Source organism: Saccostrea cucullata, unplaced genomic scaffold (assembly GCF_032062105.1).
Source record: "Saccostrea cucullata isolate Sc308-1 unplaced genomic scaffold, CSIRO_AGI_Scuc_v1 ctg3490, whole genome shotgun sequence".
NCBI lineage: Eukaryota > Metazoa > Mollusca > Bivalvia > Ostreida > Ostreidae > Saccostrea > Saccostrea cuccullata.
Window position 1 is genome coordinate 1 of NW_026933031.1, and position 22018 is coordinate 22018.

At 32.8% G+C, this 22018-nt stretch overlaps 1 protein-coding gene and 1 long non-coding RNA gene across 2 annotated transcripts; both read left to right on the top strand.

The window, feature by feature from the left end:
* Positions 1-4194: 4194 nt before the first annotated feature.
* LOC134237052 (uncharacterized) lies at positions 4195-8805 on the top strand. The gene is made up of 3 exons (XR_009985748.1): positions 4195-4565; positions 6263-6322; positions 8211-8805. It is a non-coding gene; the product is annotated as an uncharacterized LOC134237052 (long non-coding RNA).
* A 606-nt stretch (positions 8806-9411) lies between these two features.
* Positions 9412-18830, top strand: LOC134237051 (uncharacterized). Its single transcript, XM_062719136.1, has 9 exons — positions 9412-9419; positions 10406-10560; positions 13136-13384; positions 13538-13648; positions 14926-15082; positions 15963-16174; positions 16585-16833; positions 16931-16969; positions 18283-18830. Exons 1-9 carry the CDS (start codon positions 9412-9414, stop codon positions 18828-18830), a joined length of 1728 nt encoding a protein of 575 aa, XP_062575120.1.
* The last annotated feature ends 3188 nt before the right edge of the window (positions 18831-22018 follow it).

Consider the following 22018-nt stretch of genomic DNA (forward strand, 5'->3'; position numbering starts at 1 on the left):
ATTTGATGCAAAAATTTAAATTCTCGTTCCAGAACTCTGTGTGTGGTTAGTAGTCATAAAACTAAAGGATTTATCACTAAATCATTAAATATAAATCAAACTTGCATTACAAGTAATCAATTATTTTTTCTTTGGTAGATGGTTTGTTAATGTTCCATTCTGTTATGACATTTGTGCTACCAGCGAGAGAGGAGAAGCTAGAATTTGCACTTTTGTTAATCTGGGATCCATAAAAGCCCCTTTAGGAGGAATTTAAAGACTTTTGTCAGCTAAAACGCTGATCTTTTTGTCTTCCGATTGTCAAAAGTTTTTTGTCTTCATGTTTTTCTATTTCCTGTTATTCAACTTTCTTAACGTCTGTTTTTATCAACTTTAGCTCTTTTAGTGTTAAATTTACATTCTTGAGCTATCAGTTTACTTATGTTATGTATAAAATATTACATACAGGGACTAAAAAGGCTTATGTCTTCATAGTCAGTTAAATTTAATAAAAAAGAAACATCCACTGGGTGAAAAGTCCAGTTTCCGCAAAACTGAAACTATATGGAAACCTTGCTGAAACTTGGCGTTGAAATTTCCTGTATGGTTTCCGCAATGCGGAAACGATATAATAGTTTCAGCAAGTTTCTGTAGGGTTTCCGTATGCAGAAACTATTAGGTTTGTTTCCAAATAGTTTCCGCAAAACGGAAACCAATGTAAAATTTAATGAAATGTCAATTTAACGATACTTTTTAGTTTCAGTTTCCGGAAACTATTGATTTCGATTCCATATGGTTTCCGCATGCTGAAACCGAACTGAAACTTTTTCTTTTTTTTTTTCAAATGGGTAAAAAATCAACTCAAATGATTTTTTTACTATTGATTTCGATTCCATATGGTTTCCGCATGCTGAAACCGAACTGAAACTTTTTCGATTATTTTTTTTTCAAAAGGGTAGAAAAATCAACTCATATCATATTTTTATTTACTTATACATTTTCAAAAATGGTTTTATTTTTAAATATCTACTAGTTCATGTTCAGATTTTGAGATGTGCTCTGTGTAAACTTACACATACCGATATTGATATCAATGATAAGCACTTTATACAAGATCCTTGCTTCATATTATTTTATTTCATATTGTGCCGGAATTAAAAAAATATCATTTTTAAACAAAATCGATTCCTCTCAACAGGATTTTCTACATTACCCAACTCGAGACTCCCCCTCGGGAATTAATTCTTTTCATAACATTCATTATTTTCACAAAATATTACTTCCGTATGAGAACAAATCAAGGGTTATATATGGAGGTTCCTCTGTCTACAATTACATTTAATGTTAATTTGTTTAAAAAAGAAAATTAGTGTGTCTTCATGGTGCATGAAATACAGATAATTACGAGAGCGAACGTTTACATTATCTGAGATAGCAAGTTTTGCATTTTTTTCCCTTATACATGTATCTATATTCCTGAATGGAAAATTATCATTTCAATAATTCAATTTGTTAACAACAAATACTGACTAGAAAGCCTTTTTTACTATTCAGTGTTCGACATAAGATATATAGTGCAATAGTTACTAGTTGTTTTTATAATTACATTGATCATGTTGATTTAATACCTACATATACTAGTATGTATTTTTATCTCCGTTCTCATGAATACATTTTATTCGTTTAACAGGCGTTAATCTTATTCGAAAGCCGCGGGTAAATATTGCAAGAAAACATGTCCTGAACATTTGATGCCATGGTTCTTAAGATCTGCAGCATATTATGTCAATCTAATTAAAATTAAATCGTCTCATTTGTTACCCAAATGCTTATTCGCACGAAGAAGACTTATTAATGTAAAAAGTCTGTTTTTGTGAAACAATAGCCTGGGAGGGAATGGAAAATCTCACTTTAATTAGATTGCATATTATGTGTAGGCTTATTTATTTATTTATTTATTTATTTATTTTTTCAAATATCTTGCTTTCGTGATGTTAATTAATGCAATATTACTGAAAACGCGGTACCTATACTTCTTAGTAATATGGTCAATTATATTCGTATTGAGATGTATAATGTGCTAAATTTGTGATTTAGAAAACACTTTCTTTTATATATATAAAAGTAGTATGTAAGTTGATCAAATTTTCAATCCTTTTCTTTGAACCCCACTCGCGGGCACCTGTCCTCACGTGCCACAGGTGGGGAGACACGTGTCGCGAAGACACCTGCTACCGTGTTGGTGTATATTTTGTATATTCTATGTGGATTGAGAGGTTTTTCTACCTTAGAGGAACAATGGGCTGTGACCAAGCGTAATATATATACATGCAGTACATGGTATACACAGTATAGTCACTAGTAATGACCCCAAGGTGTCTGAATTCAAATTTTAATAATTAAAAAAAAAAAAAAAAAAACACTCTATATATAAAAAACTTCACCTAAAATCAAACAAATAAGATTGTTTCATAAAATATTCTATATAAAATGTTTCATATAAGCTATTAAGTTTATTATGTGTTGGTGATTAAAAGAAAAAAAAAGGAAAAACCTCTCAGATATTTATCTATAGATCAATCTAATAAATAATAAAACTAATCTACAGGTAAGGAGAATATTTGCTAGTTCAATACACTATTTAAAAAAATTCAGTATTATTTTACAATTTTTCTACAAAGAAATCGGCAATCACAAAATAATCGACAATTAATGGTATTCCTTGTTTGCCACCATTGCATGTAAACTTTAAATATTGAAAATATTTAGAGATATACGCAACCTAATGAAAACAAAGTCTATGAATTTTATTTCATGACTTTTTTCTGTAGGTTATTTCTAAGTACACAATAAAACAACGTTTTATTTCTAATTTAGAGTCCAAAACAGAAAAGTGTGAGGTTATTACAATAATAAGGAAAAGATAAAAAAAAAAAAGATAAATACATTTAGTAAACAACAATATACATGACATGTGTAAAGGACTATGACTACTATTACATATGATATCATTTATAAATTTGCTCTTCTGTATTGAGTAATAACTAATAATTTTTTGTTCATCATCTTATGCCGAGAAGTAGCGCTATTTACTATTAATGGAATGAATTTTTTTTCCTTGATGATCATCTTTTTTACATGACCGTGTTACAAAAAATGAATTTTGATTATCATTTATACTGTTGGAATTACATCTACATAATCGATCTTCTTAGTTAACATATAGACTTATAATTAATTGTACTGTAGATATTTTCTGAGATGGAAATGTTTAACAATTGATTAATAATTCTTATAACCCCAATATTGCTTTTGAGCTTCACAAAGGTATAAAAAGCAATACCAGAGAGAGAGAGAGAGAGAGAGAGAGACAGAGACTCATACAACACATTCTAATATAGTTTGTAATTTTTTTCTTCGTTTTATTTAAGTTACGAAGGTCAAAATAAATCATAATATAATTTACTATATATATAACAATGATTATAAACTTATATGTACTTTGTTAATTTATCTATTCTATTTTAGGACACAAATAAAAATGTATCCCATAGATTAAGATTTAAAAAAAACATAAACATAAATTTGCAGACTTGTGATAAAATTTTAACCAGCTAATTCGTATCGCTTACTAGAAGGGGGGGGGGGATAAAATCGCTCTTGTTTGTGGATAATATGCCATCAGCATAACTTTGTTGACTTGTATACTTTTTTTACACAATAATCTAAGTACATGTGTATATGATTTTCAATCTATTTGTAAAAATCTGGACAGTCCGTTTCAACAATTACATGATAATGATGATAATAAGGGACTTAAAATACGGTTTTATACCCACTTCGATTACATGATCAATTTTATTTAAGCATTTAAAACTGTTCATTCTGTTGTAATAAATGCAATGACGTCTGCAATTAAAACGTAAAAAAATATTGCCAAAAGAGAAATGCAAAAACTAAGGTGAACTGGCATTCAATCACTAGGTGGCGTATCGCGATAGAATGCTTCTCTCTCTCATTGGTTAGATTTTTAGTAGAAGAAAGAGGGACAAAATGGCGAAGAAAACACCAAGAACTTGCTCAAGAAAATCAACAGAGATGAGAAGATCTTTTGACTTTACACAGAAGAAAGGCACCACAAACGACAGATTAGATACAGGTAGTTATTTCTTACACTTCATAGCACCTTTATTTTTGTTTTTATTGTCTGCAATCGTAAGAATAAAGTTTGGTCAAAACGGCGCGTTCCAAAAATTCAAATTGACCATAGTACAGTTATAATTATTTTGAAAAAAGCGCCTTGTAAATCATTCTCAGCTTAGGTTGTGATACGTATAATAATTGCTGTTAAAACGGCCGCATGCATTTTGTACCATTGTATTTATCTTGCATGTTTTCGTATGATTATTAGAATATGTTTTTCTGCATCGTCCCGATCACGTTAAAAAGAAATACGTGTTGTAGTATTCCGGAATTTTAAATGTAGGTTGGTTTTAGAGGATAATATCGTTATGAACTTGTATCCGGTGTTTACTTTTTCGGAAAATCGAAAGATTTGCCCCCAGGCTTATGTTCTTTCAGAAAAGGTGAGCTTTGTTGTTCATTATAACTGCTGGATGTGTTCATTGTTTTTCGCAGGAGTAGTTTCTTGAATCCTACATTTATTTTTTGCTGAATTGTATTTATTATAATATTTATGGAAGACTGTGCTGCACAGCCGAGGAAGGGGTTGAATATATTTTTAACATACATGCAGTCTACAATCGTAAATATTAGACATGTTAGAAGGCATCATGTTGGGAGAATGCCATTGTGTAGTATTGTATCACTGTGAAATGCCAATTTGTACATGTTGTATAGTCATGAAAGTAAAATTCCTGAGAACTTGCAGATTTGGGGATAGTGAGATAGATTTTGGGAATTAAGTGAATTGATAATTTTCAGAATGCCTCACATTATTCAAGTTGAAGTATTTTATGAAGTTTCATACCATACATTATGATTTTGAAACATTGTCGTACGTGAACAAAATATTTATACACAAATATACATAAACATCTTTTCTTACAAGGCATAATTATGATTAATTAAACGTAAAATGTTAAAATGATATTTATTTTTTTAAATTAAGAGATCAATTGTAATTTCATGCTGACACATGTGCATGTTTTGATCTATATGAAACAATTAACACTATTTTAGCAACCTAAAACTTGATTTACCGGTAGTGTGCATGGTGTAATTGTTCATTAGAAATACCATGTTTTTATTGTACCTTGTGTATTAAATGTGGTGCAGTTTCTAAATACATCAGAAATCACAACCATAAAAATGATTCTCTTGATCAGATATGAACAGAACAGTATTTACCTGAAGTGGGTATTATGATCTAGACTGGAGCTTGATGAAATGGGCAATTGGCCATTTTCAATTTCTTAAGTTACATGTATTGATTCATTATACAGTCATAATGACATATACTTGTATTTATTTGTTACCCTTTAGAGAACTTTTTATTAATGTGGACATGTCACCAACACAGTCTCATCCCAGTGACCAGTCTCTATGTACTACATTGGATTCAGACCCGTGATGTAGGAATCAGCTCTTACTCTCCAACTCTAGGCGTGTCGCTTTAACCACTGGCAATGTGACCCATTATGAAAATTTGACATAATACTTTAAATTCATGATCTCTAAATTTTATTGACTTGATAAAATGACTGATACACAAATAAGACTTTTGTAATCTCTCTGTTTATAGCTGTTTACCATTTGCCATATTTCTATCACTAATTAAATCAGTTTTCAACAATAGCCACTGAAGAGTCCTAGTTGTGTCTTATTATACAGATGATTTTCCCTTGATGTAAAATAGAATATGAAATAAAATAAATTATCAAATAAATTATAATTTTGAATCGGAGAAAATGGAGAGGCCAGGGCCTACATATCTTAAACAAACATAATTTAGATGTAGTCTTGTTTTTATGGAAAATTATAACTTATTTAATTTTTCTCACTCTCAGATATAATTGCATTGCAAGATCTTGTAAAGGTTGTGATAGCCTGATAGGACTGCCACTTAGAATTAGACCAGAGTGTGACTGTGATAATTTCCAATCATTTTTTCATTGTCATGTGTCCATTAGAATTTTCACTGCATGTCAGGTGCAAGGAAATGAACATGCTAGTGGTTTTTGGGACTTTTCTGAGCTCATGCTTAAAACAAAAAAGTTATTACTGTACGGTACTGTACTAACTCGATCTATTTTAATTTCAGATATCCATGGAACAAATCATCTGAAAAAAAAGAGAAGATGAAGAATACTTCTGTTAAAAAGTATGTTTTAGTAGTAAGAACTTAGGTAACTCTATTTTAGGAAAATACTAAGGAAATTAAGGACTAAAGCACAAAGTATATGTTTTTATTTTCTATTGTTTTCTTAATCTCACTGTATAATTTAAAGCTCTCTATTTATCATAGTCAGTGGTTGTCAGTGTGTGTGTGTGTTGTGGGGGAGGGGGGATGTAAGCTGCTTTCCTCTACTTTTTAAGCTTTATATAATATCTTTGTATGTTTGGCATTTCCATCAAATTAACGGATGTTAACATTTTCTTAGAAAGTCTCATTTTGCGTGCTACCTACTAAAATTCTATGATTTATTTAAAATAAGTATTTATAAATAGGCCTATTTTTAGGTCACCTTAGTAAACTCAGGTGACCTATTACTATCTGTTTTGTCTGTTGTGTGTTAACATTTGAACATTTTCAGCTTCTTCCTTGCAACCGCTCAACCAATTTCAACCAATATTGGTACAAAGCATGGTGAAGGGTGAAGGGGAACAAAATTTGTAAATTTTATGATACCCCCCTTCTTTTTTACTCCTGGACATCAAGCAGTCAAACTGTTGGCATGATTGTAATGAGCACTGAGTCGTCTACCATAATTATGAAATTCATGGCCCCAAGGTCAGGGGTTCTAGTACTAGGATTGGTCCATATAGCTCTTTGGAATTAATCAACCATTTATGATGAAATAAAACTTAAGATAACATTTAGAAAATGTTGAAATGTGTGGCCCCAGGGTTAGTGGTTCCTGTGGGTTGGGGTACACAACTGGTGGTTTCAAAATGGAATTGCATTTTATCTTTATTACTCTGATCCACCTTTGGGTATTGAGTAACCAAAGTAAGCATGCTAAGTGTATAATTATGATAAACAATGGTGCGTCTTTCAAAATATGGAATTTCATGGCTTTTTGTTTAAAACACAAACCAAATTCAATGGAGTGAAAGTTGTTACATGATACCTATTAGGTCTGTGGGCCTCTAGTTGTTATTCAAATAAAAAAATATTTTGATGAACAAGTAGAATAAAAGAAAATTCCTTAATTTATTCTGAAAATCAGGAACAAATTTATACATACATATTCAGGTACATTTAAATAAATTCAAGTTTGTCCTAGTCAAGTGTTTAAAAGAGGCAACTTTAAGGACAGACGAGACGTTCCTTAATAATAGATGAATTTTTCTAGGAGTTTGTCATTGAAGTATTGCTACTTAAACATGTTTACTCACAAAAAAATTGAGGTACCTTACCAGGCATTTCTGCAAAATACCAGGGGTAGTTTTTCTTATATAATCCTTTGGGGAAGAAAAATAATTTTCCAGTTTCAAATCTTTAAGGGTTTGGATTTTTTAAAGACGTTTAGAAACTGGTTTAGAAATAAGAATGTTATTAGAATTTTGAATATTTTTCATACATTACGAAGATATACAAAACAGATTTTGAGGAACGTCTCCTTTGACCTTAATAAACTAATGATATTTTACACTTGATAAATTTTTAGATTTCATTTTAAATCATTCTGATAAAAAAAATGCTTAAAATGTGAAATTAATCAAACAAAGGCTTGTACTAGAACAGCATTATGGACTTTGTCAATCCAATTAATATTAAATGTTAGATACTACCTAAATCTAACAACATTTTGTAGAGTGTCACGTCAGAGGTCAAATTCTATTAACCAATCAAATAGTCAACTGCAAAATTATTGTTTTTCATATATTGAAATGAATAAGTCTAGAGTTGTTCCGTATTTGACATCTGACGTGACCTTCTCTGGGATGTTGTTAGATGTTGTGTAGCGAGTATGCGAGAGGATCTAACATGTTGTTTTATTTAGATTGGGATTTTGTTAAACTATATTTATATATATTTTCAATAGGTTGAAGTAACTGACGAGCAGATCAATCCAACTTGAACATGATATCATTTCTCCAATGATGAAAACAAGTCTCTCTATACTCAAGCATTGATATTTTTAAAGTCGACTGAAACTGGAACAGGTCATACATGCAGACTACATTGATGTGTTGCACAGTTCCGAAAACATGCAGCCACCACTAGCATAAGCATGATAAGTGTAAGTGGGTCATCAAAAAATGAGAACCGCTCATTAAGGACTTTTCTGTTGGTTGATGATGGACTACAAACTGAATTTTTAACAAAGGAATCCACCTTGGTGCTTATTGGCTACTTATGATGTGAACTTGTGCATTTATTATACCAAGTAATTTTACATTTCCTTGATAATACTAGACTTGCATAAACCGAATTCAGATTTAGTTGATTTATTGCAGTAATGCAGTTCTAAGTTCCTCTCGCAAGATTATATCTCTGATGTATGAGACATCATTAATTGCAAACATTTTCTCTGTCCTCCAGTCGTGACTTGAGGGCTTGGACTTAGCTGTAAAAATGTTTATGATGCAAGAGAAAATAAATGTTGATAATAACATTAAATATTCTTTGATAACTAGTGTATGTGTGTTGTTGTTTTTTCCAATATGAGAATTCAGGGGGAAAATGACTTTTGGTTGAAAACCAGGGCTAAATTGTGTAGTCAATACTACAGTTTCCGTTGCGGAAACCTATAGTATACCCTATGTATATCAATATTGTAAATGCATACTGAAACCTTGCGTATACCTCAAGTTTCAGCAAGTTTCTGTTGCGGAAACCATTGGTAAACCATATGTATTTCAACCGTATACGCATACTGAAACCTTGCGTATACCTCAAGTTTCAGTTGCGGAAACCTATGGTACACCATATGTATTTCAACAGTATACGCATGCTGAAACCTTGCGTATACCTCAAGTTTCAGCAAGTTTCCGTTGCGGAAACTATTTGGATTCGTGGACACCTTTGGTTTCCGCACTGCGGAAACTTGATGAAACTTGAAGTTTCCACACTGAAACTTTGCAGAAACTATTAGTAACCTTAAGTTTCCGCAGAGTTTCAGTAGAGTTTCAGCCATGCGGAAACTGTATTTTTCATCCAGTGATCAGCAAAAGATTCGTAGATTTTTCAGGAGCTTAATGATATTCTATATTAAAACCCCATTTCTTAAAAACACAAATGATATGTCTCTGTTTGTTAGCTCAAGTACAACGTATTATAAATATCACAAGAAAATGCCACAACTGTATTTTGTGTTCTTCTAAAATTAAACCAAAAGATTTGTGTGTAAGAAACCATTCTAAATGTGGCTAAAATCTATTAATGTTTCTAAATGTTGAAATTTGAGAGTCACCATCCTGCAAACCATAGTTATAAAGTTAATTAGAAAATGTTTGACATGAAACGTTTGACAGATTTTTAAGAAAAGAAGATATTCTATGCACAAAATAAGTGCTCTGTTTAATAGCAGATTTTTTCGTGTGCTTTTTTATGATACATGTGTACGTACTTGAATATGTACATACAAGTGTTGATAATAAATATTTAGTTTTAGTGCCTGTTATAAAACTTTGAGAGGTTGTTTGCACCTTACGAACAAATGCAAAATAATAGGTTTATTTCTTTGCCGCTGAATACTTAAGGAATGAAGCTTATTTCAACTTATATCATACGATATAACAAAACTTAGGGCAGTTTACGCTTTTTTATAAACCGCGAAGCGGTTTATAAAGCGTAAACTGCCCCAAGTTATGTTATATCGTTAATATAAGTTGAAATAAGCTTCATTCCTTATAATTTAATTTCACTGCAGACAATGAGACAAATTTCCCCAAGAATAAGGCTTCACATTGATTAAATTTTAAAAGTAACGTCAAGCGGAGTAATACGTTTTTTGACGTAACTCATTGTGACGTAGGCAAGTTATGTTATACAAAATAGATAAAATCTTTTATCCAATCAAATGACGTGTTAGAAGTTAAATTAAATTATTCGAGTATAAAAGTGCTAAATTAAAAAAAAAAGTTTTAATGTTACAAAGAACATTTGAATTAATTCATTTATTTGTGTAACTAATGTCCCTTTTGAGAAGCTAAAATGTAAAACAGTTTTATCAACTTCCTCTAAAGGTGGGGAATGGGCAAGAGTGAGCTTAAATTGTTTGCATTCATTTTTCAGAAACATAACTGTTTGGAATGGGGACCCAAGCAGTGGATATTTCAAAGATGAGATAACATTGCATGTTTGTGATGCCATAACTCTAAATGGCAATAGAACGTCTTCCCAATACAATTGTCTTCAAGAACTGCCTTTTCTGTGTCAGTATCAAACAGGTACTAACCTCTCACAGTCTATTATAGCATGTGAATACTTGGATAGTTTGATTCCATAAGGTCTTGAAGTGAATGTTAGTTGCAAAAAGATTCACATTTTCATTGGCTTTTATCCATATCAGATATACAAGAAACAATTTATTAGAAAGGAAAGGTAAATATATTAATTTATATAAGCTATGCACAATCAGCAAAATCACATCAGTGTGGATATTGAATGTACGCGTACGAATTTATTATATATTTTCTTATCTTTTGCAAATTGTGTCTCTATCAAATCATAATCAAATTAATTGTAAGCTAGTGCATGGTCAACTTTAAAGTATATTAATTGAACACAGTATTTTGTATTGAAATTAAATTACTTGAATGTCTGTAAAAATAAGCTATGTAAGGAGGGTTTGATTGATCGATTGCGTGCAGTTTAACGTCCCTCTCGAGAATTTTTCACTCATATGGAGACGCCATCACTTGCCGATAAAGAGCTGTAAATTATGTCCTATACTCGGCATTAGCAGCCATTGATCATTGAGGGTTCCTTTTGTGCCAACACCTACTGCAACACTGAACCTCGGTTTATACGGTCTCATCCGAAGCACCGGTCTCCACGTCCAACGGTGGGATTCGGACCTGCGACGTAAGGGTCAACTCCTTACTTCGCGGCTCTAGAGAAGACACTCTAACCACTCCGCCACTCGGGCGAAAGGATGATTTAAATCCTTCTTCCTGCTGTTATTAAAGGCGTACAATTCCAGAACTGTATAAACGGTCTCGGCTCTTTCATTTCAGACAAAATAACATATAGTGGGGCAGATAGGCAGACATTCAGACAGACGGACAGTCATACTGCATGTTGGTCGATTAACCTAGAATTTATTGATAAATATGCTTTGACCCCTGTTTTATGTTTAGAAGCTCGTAAATGTGAAAAGGAAGACAGTTCTGTGGTATATATTGATCTTAATGATATTAATGATCACTGATTTTTATCTTAAAGGGTTATTTTAAATCACGTAATATCTGATAAAAAAAAAAGTTTCAGCAACCCAACAAGAATCATAAACAATGTTTTACGTCATTCCAGACCATAATTTATTGAATATGTCTGATCCATTGATAGCTTAAATGATTTTTGTATTGAACTCTGTCGACCGCGTCTATTATCCAGACAGAGAGAAAAGGATTTTTTTGTTATTTATCATCACACATTAAAAAAAACTAAGGGAATGATTAATAATAAAAGCTCCTAAAATAATGTACTTTATAGCTGATCGGTTCATCGTTGTTTAAGAATACTGCACAAAAAACGCGCAGAATAAGTTAATATATTGATAAGGCACTACGTATTTTACACTATTTAATTTTCTCCACTTATACGTGTAAATGTAAGAATTGAGTTGAAGCGCTTCGTCATCTTTTTTATAGATAAAATATTTAAAGTTATTTTTTATAATAAGCAGTCGCCCGCGTGACGCAGTGATACGTGCGTCTGCTCTAGAGTTGCGAAATAGAGTCTATCCTTAGGACGCGGGTTTAAATCTCACTGTGGGACGTGGAGATCGGTCCTTGGGATGATACCGTATAAACCGAGGCCCAGTGTCGCAGTAGGCGCTGGCACAAAAAAAAGATCGTTTACTGCTCAATGGTGCTTAGTGCCGAGCATATGACAAAATTTGCAGCTCTCCACCAACAAGTAGTGGCGTCTCCATAAGAGTGAAAAAATCTCGGGAGGGAAGTAAAGCGATATACAGCTATGCAGCTATATTAAGCATATTTCAGAAAGAAAACGCTTTTTTGCGTTCTTACTTTTGGTTTCACAACAAGTTTCTATGAGTAAGATTAAGCCTAAGGATACGCCAGCAATACATGTATTCTTCTTTATGTCTCTTTTGAAATTGTTTATTGAATAGCACTGTTCCAAATTTCGGTCCCTATATGTTGAACATTGAAAAATATCCAAGTATTCTTTGAAATGAATAAGATACAGTGTAATTTTAAGATTCACGTGAAATTGATAACAAATTAAAGAGACAAAAACGACTTGCAACTATAAAATTAAACATGCAATCAAGGTCTTATGTACTCTTCTTAATTCATGAATTAAAACAACATTTATTTGAGGAAAGTCTTGTTTTTAAAAACTTGATTGAGAATAAATGCATTGATTTTTATTCTTTCACTACCATTGGTATCCATTTAGTGGATTTTATTTTGGAACCCTTTTTATCGGTTTCCTGTGGTTGCTTGCACTTATGGATTATTTTAGAAATGTATCTAAGGCAACATGATTTATATGGAGGGCTCTAAAATATCGGTTCAGATTCAAAGCACTAGCCCCCCAAAAAATTTTAGAAAAAAAATGTCCATTGGATAGAAGATGCAAAATAAGATCATGCTTAATTACATAATTTTATAATTTCTAGTAATCATAAAAATCAAAACAAAAACAAAACAAAACAAAAAGAATTAAAAGATGGTTTTTATTGTGTTTAGAGTTTTTATGAATCAAACCTACTTTTTCTGTTTGTTTTTTTTCATCATTATGAAAAAAGGGAATTGTAACTTGTAACTTCAGGACAATGCCAGTACAGAATTTACGAACAAACAAGTATTCGGGGCAATAACATCTTCACTAAGACTGCAATCACGTGGCAGCACTGTCACGATCTTTGTGAGACGGTAACGGAGTTCGTCTGCCGCAGCTTCGAGTACAATCCAGTCAGCCAGTACTGTCAACTCTCTCAGACCAACAGATGGCAAAAATCAAGTCAGTTCGCCTTCAATGTTAGAAGTTGGGATTACTATCATAAAACTTGCATAACAGGTGGTATTTCAATTTGTCAATTGTATATACCTTAAGAAATAAAAAAAACTCTATTTGTTGAAAAAAATGTCATTTTTGTTCACTTTTAATCACATCATAAAATTCTGAATAATGTAAAATGAAATTCATAATTTGTATTCAAAATGCTTGTAGCATTGTTGCAGAACGACCTCCGTGAATTTTCATCAACTTTTTCCACTCTATTAACCGTGTCATCAACATCATCAACAGATTCTACAGTCTCAACGACCCCCCAAACTTCAGGTATCTTTATTATGACAGGAACAGTATTATATTCATGAAACATTATGAGATTTAAAATGTAGGATTCTTACCATCGAGTGTTTATCATTAAGATTTAATTTCATTATATACGAGGGTTGTTCCAAAAAGTCGTAGACAGGGAACATATTTTATGTTCTCTTTGCTAAATCAAATTTCTTTTCTTGTCATAGCAAAGAGTGACATTTTATGATCATACATTTCAAGTTTCATGACGATACAACATTTAATAAGAAAACTATGGAAAAAAATAAAGATACCATGTAAGTGTACAGCGGCGTACGATAGCAAGCGTAATTTACGTCTCTCATAATGTCATGGTCCCTTTTTCTGCTTCACATAAGGCTATTAACATCCAAGTGAATATTTTTATTGTGAAAAACCACTCTTGACTTAGAGAATAATTTAAATTCACTACTGTACGTTTTCTTAAGCAGATTCAAATTTTAGTCAAAATTAAATTAGTTGAAAGATCACCTTACATTTTAGGCAGCAGAGAATGCACCTTGTTTTACGACGTTCATGGCCCAGAACGTTCCCATATGTCTGCGTTAAACAATCAGTACTCTACTTTACATGCAATAGCTATTTTTTTCGATATAGAAAAAAAAACTGTCTTTGAATCTCATGCTATTAAAAACAGCTTTTCTATTAAAATGTAGTTTGTAATGTCCTTTCTGTACTCTTTTTTTTCCCCTTCTCTGATGAATATAAAACATACCAAAAACAATTTATCATATTTTCGTGCGCCGGGTACGCGTTCGACGACGTCATTTCCATCAACCTCAATTCGAACAACACTTTGAAAATCATGACACCAGCCGTCTGTTTCTGATGTTATATATATGAAATTTTGACATATTATTAAGAATTTCATTCTGGTTTCAGTGATTTAAATTTTAGTTCAATCTTTTACATAGTACCAAAGAAATAAAAACAAATGTAATAGTTAAATGCGTAAATTATTCCGAATTTTGGTCGTGCGCCGACAGACCATATCGGCCTTCATATAAATCGTCCCAATATCATTAATATGAAAGATATATATTTAAGAATTCACAATTTTAAAGAACTTTGAATGTATTATGTCTATGCAAAATTTGGTTAGCATTGGTTGCGTGTTAAAAAAGGTAATTAACATTGTCTACGACTTTATGGGACAACCCTCGTATATTGGTAATTATACAGTGTTTCAAAGAATTAAAGATTCACACATTACTTCAATAAAAAAGTTGCTTTGTTTTTAATTCAATTTCTAGTACCCTCACAACTGCTACAACCACTGAGAGTCCTGATGTTTGAGGGCCCTTTGTCATGGTCTAAAGCCAACGACTTTTGCAAATCAAAGGGAGGGACATTAGCTGTTCTGAATGATAAATCCATAATCCCAGAGGCTAACTTAACATCCACAGAAAAGTACACACTGTTTTGTCTCATATCAATATTTCTAGAATGAAGGATATGGAGATAACGAACAGTATTCAATATCAAAGTCCATAAAACAATACAAAATAGGAGCAGAGCAAACACGGACCTCCGAAACATCAAAGGTGGGATCAGGTGCCATGGAGGAGTGAGCATCCCCTGCTGACAGGTCACACCCGCCGTGTGTTCCTTGTCATGATCGGGAAATAACGAGAAAATCCGTCGTCAATTCAGTGTATAAATAATGAACTTAGTCTAACAATTGGTATGAAAAATGTCAGTCAGCATTTGACTTAATGATAAACTGTATTTGCTGTATCGACCATAGAACTTCCGAAATGATGACTTAAAACGAGACTGCTGATATTATTGTTTCATCAACTTGTTTAACAATAATTTACCTCATTTTAGAAATTGTTCATATGTGGAGCATGTTTTTGCGTATCGAATCAACTGAAATATATATACTCCGTATGCAGGTGATGAAGGCACATGTATATTGCTGCATAATTAAGGGAAGTTGGCGATAGAAAAGTTAAAGTCATCACTTTTATCATTGAGCTTGGTTGCTAGATTACCATTAATGTATTTTTCAAGTCAAATATCCAAGTATACAAACAGATGTGTCAGACTCTGTGGTATCTTTTATCTCAAGCTCACCAGGATATATCATATCGACATTGGAATAAAAATAACTATAATTGTTGATTGACAATACGTCGTCGATATATCAAAATGTCGAGTTGAAGGCCACAGCAATGAAACATATGGAACATATGAGTTTACTCAGGTGACCTAAAAATACACTTTTTGCCTCTGAACAAAGTATGCATGGTATAATAATAAGAATCATATTATGGAATTGTTTTAGTTCACAGACAGTATGGATTGGTCTTTCACAAGAGGAGTACATGGACTGGAACTGGGTGAATGGGGAACCACTTACAGAAACCAACTGGAAATATGAACCGAACCGATATGACAGATCAAAGAAGTGTGCCTCGGTTACCCTGAAACATCCATACTGGTGGTACGAAGGCATATGTACCGAATCTAAACCCTTTATTTGCCAGTTCAAAGAGGGTGATTTTTTTTAAAGCATTTTTCTATTTTATTACAAAAATAATTAATTACAAAAAAGAATTCATTTTGTTTTATCTTGAATAATTTAAAACTGTTAACTGATTCATAGATAATCAGTTTCTATGTTTCAAACATAATGAATGGGGATCTTTGTGTAATAAGAATATTACACCGGGCCATCTTTAAAATAATGTTTTGTTTTTTTTTTGGCTCTCTTACGACTCAGGATAAAATTATCGGTCGGTAGCTAGATGGAAAAACATTTTTTCAACAAATTTAATTTGTTCACAGGATAAGAGGAATAAAAAAAATGTTCTGTCAGTCGGAAGGGAGAGGACAAGCAACCATTTTTATAAAGAAGGTTTTATCAAAAAGAAAAACAATGTATATAATATCAACTTTTTCTTTAGATACCTGCAGATTCCAGAAGGAGATAGCATCAGTGATGGTGGCTCACAATAGCCTCGTTTTGATAAATTCCTCCCTCTCTGAATGTAATCAAGTTTGTAATTCGTCCACGCAGTTCACGTGTCGCTCATTTGAATACAACCTGGAAAAGCAAACCTGTCAATTAAGTGACGTCAATAGATGGACAGAGAGTCATTATTTCTTACAAGATATACCTGGCTGGAACTACTACCACAGAAAATGTTACTTTGGTAAGCTGTATGCAAACTCCAAAAAAAAAAAAAATTTTTCATATATTGCTAAAGTTTATGTGTGTTCTTATGTTGACTTATTAATTATTTTTTGCAGGCATCGACGATTATCCATTTACAACCACACCAACAACTGGTACGTAAACCTAGGTTATAAGTGTTTTTTTTTTTTTTTTTTTTTTAAATATAATCCTCCCTGGGGATAAATAAGTTGGGTACATTTTTATTATTCCCCTGCGTTTGTTCGTGACGGTCGTCTTTTTACTTGTCAGTATAAATTTCTTCTTAAGTTTTAGCATGTCGCAAAATATTCAATATATTCCTTTTTACAAACAAATTTCTATTTGATATAGCTGTGTAAAAAATTGTTTTGGAAAACAGGTCTTACGGAATCTAATCTGAAAAAAAGTGTTAACTGGTAATTTATGCAAGCTTTTCAATTGGACTTCTGGTGTACCGGTATTGCAAGACTGTAGGAACAATAAAACCAGATCAACCTGTATAATAAATTTATATTTTCATTACGATGTGCATTAATTTGAACATCCAGATTTCTACTTGTATTCATATATACAAATGCTTACTGAAAAGTGGTGGCTTCTTACGTATGCTTGTCAAAGGAACTGTTCTTTCACTTTGGGGTTTTGGAATTAATTTTAAATTTCAGACTGGTTTTGTGCAAGACTTGAAACAAATTTGTGCTTTCTGCAACAATAATTTTGGGGTACTTTGATCTCTTAATATGGCCTTGACCTTTATTGAACATAAATGTATCAAAGGATGGTGACTTTTTATAAATTTTATTTACCGGGTATGTCAAAAAATCTCTACTATAAATGGATCAAAGTTATGCTTTGCATTTAATAACAGAAGGTCGCATGGCATATGGAGTTATGTCAAATACATGTAAAAGCCTTTAGCATGCGCGGATCTAGAGGGGGGGTCGGGGGGGTCAGGACCCCCCCTGGAATTTACCAGGTTAAAAAATGTATATACTAAAACAAGAAAAAAGTTACCATGGACCCCCCCTGGAAAACGCTGACCCCCCCCCCTGGTAAACGCGAATATGTGTGAAATGGGTAAGATTTGAGGCAAAAGAAGTCACCACTACCCCCCCCCCCCACGAAATAGGTTTTTGACGTTTGAACGAGTTTGGTGTTGCTATTGAAATGAATTGGTAGTGGAAAAAGTTTGCCTCTAACCCCCCCCCCCCCCCCCCCCCCCCCCCCCCACGAAATAGGATTTTTGACTTTGGGCAATATTTCAATTTTTCCGGTTTTTTTCTTTTTTTTTTTTTTTGTGCTTGTCAAGAAATTTCTGGGATTGGATTTTTTTTTGACTGGGGTGGACCCCCCCTTGAAAAAATTTCTGGATCCGCGCCTGCTTTAGCATCGCTTTCAATTACTTCTGTATGCTAAATGTAATATTAACATGTAATATTCACTTCAGCGGACTACACAACAGAGAGTACGAAACAAGAAACACTATCTAGCACACAGCCCCCTACTACAGAGGAACCGTTTGAGGTGTTAAAACGAGAGTTGGAAGAGATTGGGGAGAAGATTCGAGAAAAGAAACGCAAAGCGTCAAGAACAAGCGTCAAAGACACGCGTCCCTCTGCCACAAGCGTCGGCGTCGTTGGTATCATAATAATTGTGTCTATGCTTGGAGGAATTGTAATTCTGGATTTAGGTACATTACACATGCACTGCAAACATTTCTCTGGAAGAAAAGGCAAGAAGGGACCCAAGCATAAATACATTCAAAGGGAAAAAGACAGTTCTATATCTAATATGGAAAGAAAAGATAATGCTTCAAGAGATACAAGCGAAGACTTTGAAAAGAAGACCAACAGGTCAAAAGTTATAAAAGTAACTTCAGACAAACAAAAGCCACAGCGTTTCCATTCAGAAAAAAGTGATATTAACGAGATAAACGGAAACAGTGAAAAATCAAACGTGAACGACCTTTATCATCAAGATGATACACATTTGTAACTGTTTGTATGTAAGACATTAATTTTCTATATAACCAGCAAGTGCTTATCTTTGTTTTGTTTAACTAGCGGGATTTTTTTCTTTAGCTTACCTGAGCTGAAGGTTCGAGTGAGCTCTTCTATCTGATCAAGATTTATCCGTTAAATTGCCTTTATTGGCATAAACTTTTTATCTTCTTCCCCAAAACCACGAAATCGAATTTAACCAAGCATTCTTGGGTGAAAGACATACAAATTTATTATTCAAATGGAGGACTACATATTTTAACTCTTCCTTCAATGACAGATAATTAAGAAAAAGTTAAAATTTGGCGTCTAGAATCATGTAAAAAGATTTCAAGAACTACTAGGTCAGAAAAATGGAAACTTGTTAAAGTTTCTTTACAAAGGGAAGATTCAGATTTGTTCAAATCATCGCCTCTGGGAGTATGTCGAGGCTATTATGGGCAATAAAACTTTTTCCATAAAAACTTTATTTTATATACTCGTTCTAGAATAGCAAAGCTATGATAGAACAGTCATATTTATATCTACCAGTACCGTGTACAATTGAGCAGATTGACCGAACGTTTAAACAGAAGGGATGGGCGTTTTTAAAAACGAAAGTGTTGAAAACAGGTAAACAGAAGATTCATATATATATATGGAATTAAAGGACTGTAATCAATATGAGTCGAGTTTTATTTAAGTGAAAGATTGACCTATAGTATGAATCCCAGCAATAGAGAGGGGATCCTTTTCATCTTTTACTGAATTCATTGGTGTTGTAAGGTTACCATAAATGTCTTTCTCAGTAAAATACTGTACCCAAATACGACATACGTAGTGGGTCTTTTCATACACAAAAAATCTTACGACTAGAACAGACAATTTCAATTTCCCTGACAATTAAGCATCTAATCTGAGGTGTGTTATAAGAAATCAATTTTATCTTGGTCGTAATTAACATAATATTTTGTGAAAATGTACATGTATCTATTCCATTTGGATTTCCGAAATTTAAATATAATCAAAGTACTCAGAAGTACAGAGAGCCGGGCTCATTTACAGAGTAGAATGGATTTCTTACATGAATCACGTTTATATTCTGATAAAAAAATTATTTTAAAACTATCAATATAAATGATAAGACCACAGGCGCTTGACGTTTTTAACCTTTCTTTTTATAGATACAAAATTTCCCTACTATAATAATAAACAAGGTCGGACACGTAGCCATCTTGGATTTTTTTCAGGTCAGCTACCTCACCTCGATTTTTAGTCTACAATATGTTTAAAATAAACAGATACAACCCTTTCCTGGGAGTACTTACCTTAACTATGCCTCCACTTTCGGGCAATCCAACTCAAACCACATTAAACCCCCTCTAATCTTTAAAATATCGCTTCATACGCAGCCTACTGCTACCGACTCGGTAAAAACTTAGAAAAGGGAGGCCGGAAGTTGATGTTATTATGTAAATGAGAATTCCCTCTACTTAAATTTGATTGATTACTAGGATATTTATATGATACATACCAGTAAAACTGTTTAAGCTCCATTATTTTGTGTGTATTTTATTTTTCATGCTATAGATTAACATGATGCAAACAGTTCGTTTTCTATTTCAAATATTACCGCAATTTTAATATTAATAGCTCTTAAGATATCAACCAATCAGAAAAGGGCTTTCCCGGATTATGACGTTCTAACATAAACTTCCGGCCTCCCTTTTCTAAGTTTTTACCGAGTCGGTAGCAGTAGACTGCGTATGAAGCGATATTTTAAAGATTAGAGAGGGTTTGATGTGGTTTGAGTTGGATTGCCCGAAAATGGAGGCATAGTTAAGGTAAGTACTCCCAGGAAAGGGTTGTATCTGTTTATTTTAAACATATTGTAGACTAAAAATCGAGGTGAGGAAGCTGACCTGAAAAAAATCCAAGATGGCTACGTGTCCGACCTTGTTTATTATTATAGTAGCGGAATTTTTTATTTATAAAGAGAAAGGTTAAAAACGTCAAGCGCCTGTGGATAAGACACTGACAGTGAGTTTTACAATCCTAATACCACGGTCCGATTTTGTCAGAATCAGAATTAATCTGGTACCGCAGCTGAATGTAAACAAGCAGGCCAGTCTGGTTCCCTCTCCTGCTTTACCTCGTATGTGTAGAGAACTACGGTAAGACTGATTATCAAAACTCCTTACGCTAATGAACAGTCGACTATGTTCTTTGACTTATGAAGTTTTCAAAGTCATTACTACAAATGTTTATTTTATATAGATGAAACTTCGTTTTATTTTTGTTGCTTTATTTAGCGTTTGTATTATCTCAAAAGCGGTTGAGAGTAAGAACTATATTTTTGCACGTAACTTTAAAATGGCGACTATTGGGTTAACATCCTGCCTTGAACAGGATCACATAAGCCGGCAATTGCTCTTTGAGCAATAAGCCCGGCTAAAAAGCACTACATGATCGGCATTGTTATTCAGAGACTCATCGATCTTTTTGTTGGAAGAAGAAATTCTTGACCTTTATTGACCATGTTGACCTGATACCAACTTACGAGTATGTATTTACGATATGCAGTGAATAAAATACGTCTGGATTGTCAATGCAGTCAGGTATATATAAAATGTCAATTCAATTCTTTATTTCCTTGTGCCTTATGGCACATCAGAAAATTATTATATATCTAAACAAAAAACACTGATAAATTCAAATCTTTCAGTTATATAATAAATAATGACATATAAATTATATGCTACAAACAATTTAGTCTATTATTCTATATATTCTTCGTTGTGAATGTTGTGAAGTGCTGAACAAATTGAAAATCTTCCCAGATTAGACATTTCTTTGACATTTTTTACATTTAACAAAGATTTTTAACATTATGCTGTTTGATATATTGAATTATGAGATCTTGATATACAGGTCATTTTAATTTAAATGGAATCCATCTTCTAGATCTACATCATTCAAATCACATAATAGACAATTTTGTTACTACCGTTTCAGTAATAAAAGAAATACGCACGCTAACTCTCGACTCCCGCCTACATTTTGCAACCATTTAATTCAATATATAAATGGCAATTTGGCCATAAAATATTTGTTTAATACAAGGACCAGTTAAATGGTAATTGATGAATTGTCTTGATACCAACATTAATTAGTAAATTATCCATAATTCAATCTCTTGAAAAA

Bases quoted from the DNA above. Each gene is read 5' to 3' on its own strand.
- LOC134237051 (XM_062719136.1), top strand. The intron at 13,649-14,925 runs GTATCTTTATTA...TTCAATTTCTAG, and splicing joins AACGACCCCCCAAACTTCAG to TACCCTCACAACTGCTACAA. The intron at 16,834-16,930 runs GTAAGCTGTATG...TATTTTTTGCAG, and splicing joins CCACAGAAAATGTTACTTTG to GCATCGACGATTATCCATTT.